This window comes from Sorghum bicolor, chromosome 8 (assembly GCF_000003195.3).
Source record: "Sorghum bicolor cultivar BTx623 chromosome 8, Sorghum_bicolor_NCBIv3, whole genome shotgun sequence".
In the NCBI taxonomy this organism is placed as follows: domain Eukaryota; kingdom Viridiplantae; phylum Streptophyta; class Magnoliopsida; order Poales; family Poaceae; genus Sorghum; species Sorghum bicolor.
This window is the reverse complement of record NC_012877.2, coordinates 7311967-7319396: the sequence shown is the minus strand read 5'-3', so window position 1 is coordinate 7319396 and position 7430 is coordinate 7311967. Positions and strand designations below refer to the sequence as shown.

At 36.8% G+C, this 7430-nt stretch overlaps 1 protein-coding gene across 1 annotated transcript; it reads left to right on the top strand.

The window, feature by feature from the left end:
- Nucleotides 4305-6899, top strand: LOC110429612. The gene is made up of 4 exons (XM_021445804.1): nt 4305-4808; nt 5617-5663; nt 5760-6017; nt 6574-6899. The coding sequence occupies exons 1-4, from the start codon at nt 4650-4652 to the stop codon at nt 6581-6583; spliced, it is 474 nt and encodes a 157-aa protein (XP_021301479.1). The 5' UTR covers nt 4305-4649; the 3' UTR covers nt 6584-6899.

Here is a 7430-nt window from a genome sequence, read left to right as displayed (position 1 = left end):
TCTGTTTGCATTGACGACCCCTCCACAGTCCACGGTTTGGACTTGCGAGGAACGCAGGTGGTTCCATTTATATCATTTCACTTACTGTTATTCCTTGATTATGAACAATTGGTTACATGTATTCCTCCGATAGAATGAGTCTCTAACAAGTAACCTACGATGATATAAGCTGTGGTTCATTTTTCATGAGGCGAATTGGAGTTGGCTGTGCATGAGTAGTATTGGTGCTCGCCAACCACCAATGTTAGAGATTAGTGCTTAATATCAGTCGCCTAGAGTGGTATTGGTGCTCCCATGATCTCAGACCATTGTTCATTTCATTGGAGAGATTTGGTAGTAGTGGCAGTACTGTAGCAGCGGTAGGGGCAGGTTCTTCGACAGGATTTTCTCTTTTTTTTTTTTGCCAACTAGTAAATATATCCGTGCGTTGTATGGAGAAAAAATATCAAAAGTTTGATATTTTCACCTCATTTTATTGCACAACTGCAGTGGTTATGACACTTAATTTGTAAAGGTGCTATTTTTTATGTCGTGAATAGTCACTACAGTAATCCGTAACAAACGGTCTCATTAATACTTTACATACCACAATTCTTATACAGCGTGTGTGCGCCAAGCGACGTTTCAACGCACGCTTTTTTTTTATTTTTTTTACTGTCACTGATCATGAGTAGTACGTGTCTACTTTCTATTTTAGCTATCTCCATTTTATATTTTGGATCTGTTTTCTTTCTTTTCATAGAGGGTGGACGCGTGAGAGGGGGTGGGAGGTGCACCTGTATGTTAGATCTGCGTCAGATCATGTTTATACGAAATATGTATATGGTACACAAAATTTTATAATATGATAATTTTCTTGTCAAGCATCTATTTTTAATTTTGGTTGCACCATTATGTTTGTTATGACAAGATTTATAAAAGTAGATCCATGTTGAATATGTTTTGAAACAATTTTCGTGATGATAAAGTTTTGCACTTAGAAGTATAAAGTTTTAAATCTTGTAGTATAAAGTTTTAAATCTTGTAGTATAAAGTTTTGATTTATAATTTAATAGTTTAAAGTTTATAAATTCTGGGTGTAAGGTTTTGAACATAGCAGTACAAAGCCTATAGTGTGATAGTTTAAAGATTTTTGAATCTAATGGTACAAAGTTTAAATTTAATAGTTGAAAGTTTATAAATTTTAGGTGTAAAGTTTTGAACCTAGTAGTGCAAAGTTTATAATTTGATAGTTCAAAGTTTATAATCCGGAGTATAAAGTTTTAAAGTTAGAAATATAGAGTTTATAGTATCATAGTTTTTAAAGGTTATAAATTTTGGATGCAAAGTTCTAAAACTAGTAGTACAAAGTTTATATTATGATAGATCAAAATCTTGAATATATTAATACAAAGTTTAGATTGTCGTGGATCAAAAGTTTATAAAATCTAGTTTAAAGTTCTCAACCGAGTATTATAAAGTTTTTAATATAATTAGAAACACAACCTTTGCCGACAGGGAAGTATAATAGCCGATGGGTAGTTGGCCAAACCGTGAATGGCCAACAGTGAATATGTGATCGACGGTTATAAGGTCCACCGTCACTCATGTGTAGTATAGCCGACGGTACAACCTATTCCCGAGGGTTAGATATCAACCCGTCAGAAACTACACTAGAATGCCGAGAGGGAAGTATAATAGCCAACGGTCTGGGTGACACCGTCGGCTTTTATGTCCAATAGCCAACGGTCTGGGGGTTGGATTATCTAACAGATAGCTCTTGTACTTGTCTTGTAACTGAACCTTAGCTTTTCTATGTTTTTTTGGAAAAAGGCACAATATGAAGAAGGAATGGAAAAAAAGTATGGCACGAATTGGAAAACTGAGCATCCAGAATTAGATGCAAGTGTCATTTATGAGTGTGTAGGTAGAATGCCGCATGGTAAGCTAGGAATTGGTGATGGAGCAATTAGTGTTGATGAGAAAGAAGCAATCAAGACAAGAAAAAGAAGTGCCCAACCACTTGTTTCTGCTAAAGAGAAGCGACTTGAAAGGGAAAATTTGCAGCTACAAAATAAATATAGCAACCTTGAACATGTTGTGCGGGTAACTATCATTAGAATAAAAACATGCGTACAAATAAATACCTATTTCTAACCTATGATGTTTTTACAGACACTTGCCGCTAAACAAGGAATGGACTTTGATTAACTTGGTAAGTTTTACTTCTACCTCACATAGCACAAATTATTAAAGTAAACTGATCTTCAAAGTATAAACTAATATATGCATGACATGCAGCCTACTTCTGAATCCGAGGTTGCATTCTCTAGAGAGCATAAGAAAACTGTTCCTAATGCATCTGAACATGTAAGTATTATTTGTGTTGCATATTCATGCCAAAGTATTATAAAATCTATCTTATATGTATTCAAGTTAGTTCATATGTTTATAGAAATAATTTTACAACTTCTGTAGGATAACATTGGTGGATAAAACTATAGTGGTGATGACAGTGAGGATGATACCTATGATTATGAAGATGAATTCTATCGTTCCCAAGATGATGGCAAATATTATGTGAACCATGGTTATGATGATGATGGCGCCTATTGATGAGAAGAGATTCTATGCAACATATGAAGTGTGTGGCACTTTTAAGTAGTATTTGTTATGCCTTGTGAATAGCGGCATCTTAGTCAAGTATTTTAGTCTAAACATTAATTTATGTTACGTTGAAGAATGTTCTTAGAAACTTTTGGAATCTCTTGTTCGTACCTTTCTTTAGTTGTCATTGGGCTTCAAACTTTCATTGTACTATGCAATATTGTAGAGCTGGTTATGAAATATCGTGAGTTATAGTGTGAATGTACATCTAGAATTGATCTTCATTGTTAAATATTAATTATTTATGGCTACAAAATATCCCAAGCACCATTACTAATATGTTTCCCGATGGGTTCAAAAACCGTCATGCAACAAATCCCCAACCGATTATATTTCCTAATAGTTAATAAACATCGTTGCTAATATGTTCCCCGATGGGTTAAAAAACCGTCGTACAACAAATTCCCAACAAATTATATTTTCCGATGGGTTTTAAAAACTGTCATGCAACAAATCTCTGACCGAATATATTTCCCGACGGGTTTTAAAAACCCGTCATGCAATGCATTCCTGACTGGATATATTTCCTGATGGGTTTTAAAAAGCCGTCATTCAACAAAACTCCGACTGTATATATATTTCCCGATGGGTTTTAAAAAACTGTCAAGTAACAAGTCCCCGACCGGGGTACCCTCGGCAATTCATGTCCGACCAAAGTCTTTTTGGTGTGTTTACAAACTAATTGTTGAGCGTTAACCGTCGGAAACATACGGTCGGCCACACAATGACCGACTACCCGTCGGTAAAAGGGGGAATGCCCGACCATGGATGCCCGACGGGAGGTTCCCGACGGTATACGCTCGGGCATTACACTTTCCGACGGTGCAAGTAAATGCCCAACAGTATAACAACTGTCGGCCATTTTTACACTCCTTGTAGTGTAATAATTTAAAGTTTTAAAACTAGCAATTTAAAATATGTAGTGTCATAGTTGAAAGTTTACCTAAAAGCACAAAGTCTTAAATATCATAGCTCAAAGTTTTATACATAGAAGTATAAAGTTTGTCATATCAGTTGAAAGTTTATAAATCCTGAGTTAAAGTTTTGAACCTAGCAGTGTAAAGTGTATAAGGTATTAGTTTAAAGTTTTAGGCCTTGTTTAGTTCACCCCGAAAAGCAAAAACTTTTTAAGATTCCACGTCACATCAAATCTTGAAGCGCATGAAGCATTAAATGTAGACAAAAATAAAAACTAATTGCACAGTTTGTCTGTAAATCATGAGATGAATCTTTTGAGCCTAGTTAGTCTATGATTGGATAATATTTGTCAAATAAAAACAAAAATACTACAGTGCCGAAATCCGAAATTTTTTCGGAACTAAACCAAGGCCTTAAACTGGGTATTCATTGACAACTATTTTGGTACCGAAGAACAGAAATCGTGTGTGCTTTTATATTAGCTATTTGCATCTCGACAAATTAGATATACTCATTTTTCTAGTTTTTTAAACTTCATAACTACTTTTTTATTTTTTTTCTATTGGTTGAATTATTAATCCTGTACAAAAGTATTATGGAACATAGAAAGATATATAAATTTTTAAAAATAGTAGTACTTCTACTATTTAGATGTTAGAAACTATCTCCTCGACCTTTTTATCTCCCACGAACCCGCTATCCCGAAAGAGAAAAAAAAACTCGTAAAATCTAAATTGGCACGCACGCGTTGCGATTGTTGTTAGCGCGCACGCGCCAACCAAGAGCTCCGAGCAGAGCCGGGGAGCCGCCGCCCGTTTCCGTTTCCGTTTCCGTGGGGGAGGAAGTTCTGGCCCCGACCCCGAGCTCCGACCGAAGATTACCGAGAAGGAAAACCTAATCCTTTCCGTTCCCGCCGCCCCTTTGTGTGCCGTCGTAAATAGCAGCCGAATAGAGAGGGGGGCGAGGAGAGATCAGGAGAACCCAAACCACGTCGTCAACCCTAGCTATCCTTTATTCGATTCGACTGGACTCTTCTCTTGTCGCCAAGAAGGAACAAAATCCGATCCCTTTCTGGTAAATCCATCATGGCAGCCGCAGGAGCAGCGCTCCTTCGATCCGTGGCAACCAAGATGGCCCGCGCACCGCCTCGCCGCCTTCCATCTGCCCTGGAGCGCCATGGCCGACTCTCAACGGGTTCTAGATTCTCTACATCTACTGGTTCTACGCCGCAGCCAGCCAACCAGGTATGCTGCTAGCTAGGTCTCTGATTTGAGATTTGAGTACGCTGCTCCTCTTTGATTTGGTTTGGTTTGGTAGTCTTTAAATTTGGTGGCCACATAGGACAGTAATTAGTAGACTATAGGCATCTTTCCTTCATATATATATTAGAAAAAGGTATAATTTTTATTAGAAAACATCTTTCATATAAATTTTTCTTTACTATAGAAAAAAAGTATAACCTTTATCTTTATATAAGAAAACGTAGGTGAGGGGAAAAATATTTTCTTTTTCTTTTGTCGAACTGAATCTGAAGCAATAACGATTTGCCAATCTCTTATTCTCTTACAACCTTTTATGTAGCAACTTCTATTCAACTTACTTAATTTTGTTTATTAATGTTACTCGATATACTGTTTTTTAAGCAATTATAAATTATATTGTCGTTTGACATAGAAGATTGATTTTTAAGGTTACAAAGCCCGGTCGTTTAGGGCCTTAGCTGCTGATCAGAGCTGTTTCCCTCTCTACCATGAAGCTTATCACCTATCGTCATATCTATCATTATTAAGCTACATAAACCTAAATTGCTATAAATTCTCAATGTCGACATGTTTGTTGTCACATTCTGATCCTACCGGATCACATTCACATTTGATCCTTTACTTGAGATTACTATTATTCTTATATGATTCTACATGAAATGAAGTTAGTAATATCAATGGCTGATTTTTGTCATGCTAGCTCAATGTGACCATTTGAACCTAGATACATGTTGTGATTGTGATAACCATCATATTACTGGTATTGATGATGCTGTTTGTTCTTCTTTAGGGCCCGCAAACTCATAACCAGGAAGTTCCCAGCAGTCTGGGGTACAGGTATGACTTCTCCTTCCAATTTCGATTTCTATCTATAAAGAAACAACAACTGATAATTGTTTGTACGAATTGTTACATCCATTTGTTTCTTTTCAGGGCCATAGTTGCATTCAACGAAGCTGCATCCATTGTAACTTTATTCCTTTGGGGTGGCATCGCGTTTATGCATTTTAGTGTCAGTCCAGCACTGGACCGCATAGAGGCTGACTTGGACGCTCAACGTCAATCATGGGCCTCCTTGAGGGAAGAGACTAAGAAAAGCCATGAAAGGACACGTGCGATCCTCGTTTCTAATAAGGAAAGTCAGATTGAAGCTACAGATGTTTTTGAAGGCAAAAGGATTACGGGCATCGGGTATTAGTTTTAATTATACTCTCTATTTTTTTATATGCTGCCCATACTTATTGACTTTCAAACTTTGTCATCTTTGATCAGTGATTCATCTAATGGTACACATTTTGTGACACAAAAAAAGTTTTTTCATTCATTTCCAATTTGAGATTACTTTCCTAGGTCCATCATTCTATCAGGAATAATAAATATGAAATAAGGCAAATCAGTGTTCGGAATTCGGTTGCACTTGTAGTTTGAAATGGATGCAGCAATAATCCGAGGGGAACTACTGCTGAACAGAAAATAATATTATATGACCTATTTTGTACAAATCGATATTAGATGGCATACTATTGTACTACACACTACCATTTTAGAAAGTGCATGGCATTTATATCATAATTAGTCTGGTGGTCTATGATTGTTATATCAATTGTGATCAGTTGTGTGGTTCTGGTGCGTAAGCTTACTTGGTTGAAACACAATTGGTTTCATTTTAGCTATTTGCATCAACTACATGTGTTTCGCTTTTCAGCAGTGCAAATTGCTAACTTTTATTGTTCTGTGCACCATCTAGGACAAAGTAAGAGCATGTTGCTTAGGTGGCTTAAGGTGATCATTGGAAACAAGAGTTCAAACAATCCTTGGAGGAGGATGAGGATGACAAGAAATGATATGGAACTGACAATGGAGATCAAAGACGAGCAACTTATGTGTGATTTTTTGTTTTTGTTTATGATAATTGATTATCAGAAACAAAATTGTATCTTCTTTGTTGAGCGGCGACAAAAAATGGTCTGTGATAGCATCTGTTAGCTTCATGACTGTAATGAAAATAGTTTCCAATGATCTAGACATGATGAATGAATCAAGGAAGTAATAACCTGCACGTGTTGATTTGAATGGTTTGTTGCTCCTCTCCCATAGCAAATCCTGATCTTTTCGGTTACTGGTTCTTTTTAGGTAAGGGCAGGGTAGGGGTTGGATGATGATGGTCCTGACTCCTGAGTAGATTAGATTGAAAACATGTTCAAGTCGAAATAAGTATCGGCACTGAGTACCCGATGCAGTTGTTGAGGTCAGAAAGAGAGTAAGATTTATTGATGGGATGCACTTTGTTTACTGAAATATAAGAATTTGAATCCTGTACAGTCAAGGAGGTAGGAGCTTGCATAAGGACCGCCGAGCTTGCGACATCCGAGCTCAATATTGCATTGGATTAAGCCCTTTTTCCCAGATTATACTCCAATAAAGGACAAGGAAATTAAGGCTGTAGCTGAAATGTTAAGAGGATAAACTGGAATCAGGAACTACTGTTAGTGTTAGTTAAGTGTGCCATCAGTTGTTAGAGATTCAGAGGTCGAGTCTGCTCTTCAACGTTTGCTCTGATTTGTGTCCCTTTAGGCTGTTATTATGTTGTTTCATTCATTTTGT

What these genes read in the sequence shown, in the direction of transcription:
- LOC110429612 (XM_021445804.1), top strand. Translation starts at nt 4,650, where the DNA reads ATGGCAGCCGCAGGAGCAGCGCTCCTTCGATCCGTGGCAACCAAGATG. An exon ending in CGCCGCAGCCAGCCAACCAG is followed by an intron (nt 4,809 to 5,616) that starts GTATGCTGCTAG and finishes GTTCTTCTTTAG; the next exon opens with GGCCCGCAAACTCATAACCA. An exon ending in CCCAGCAGTCTGGGGTACAG is followed by an intron (nt 5,664 to 5,759) that starts GTATGACTTCTC and finishes GTTTCTTTTCAG; the next exon opens with GGCCATAGTTGCATTCAACG.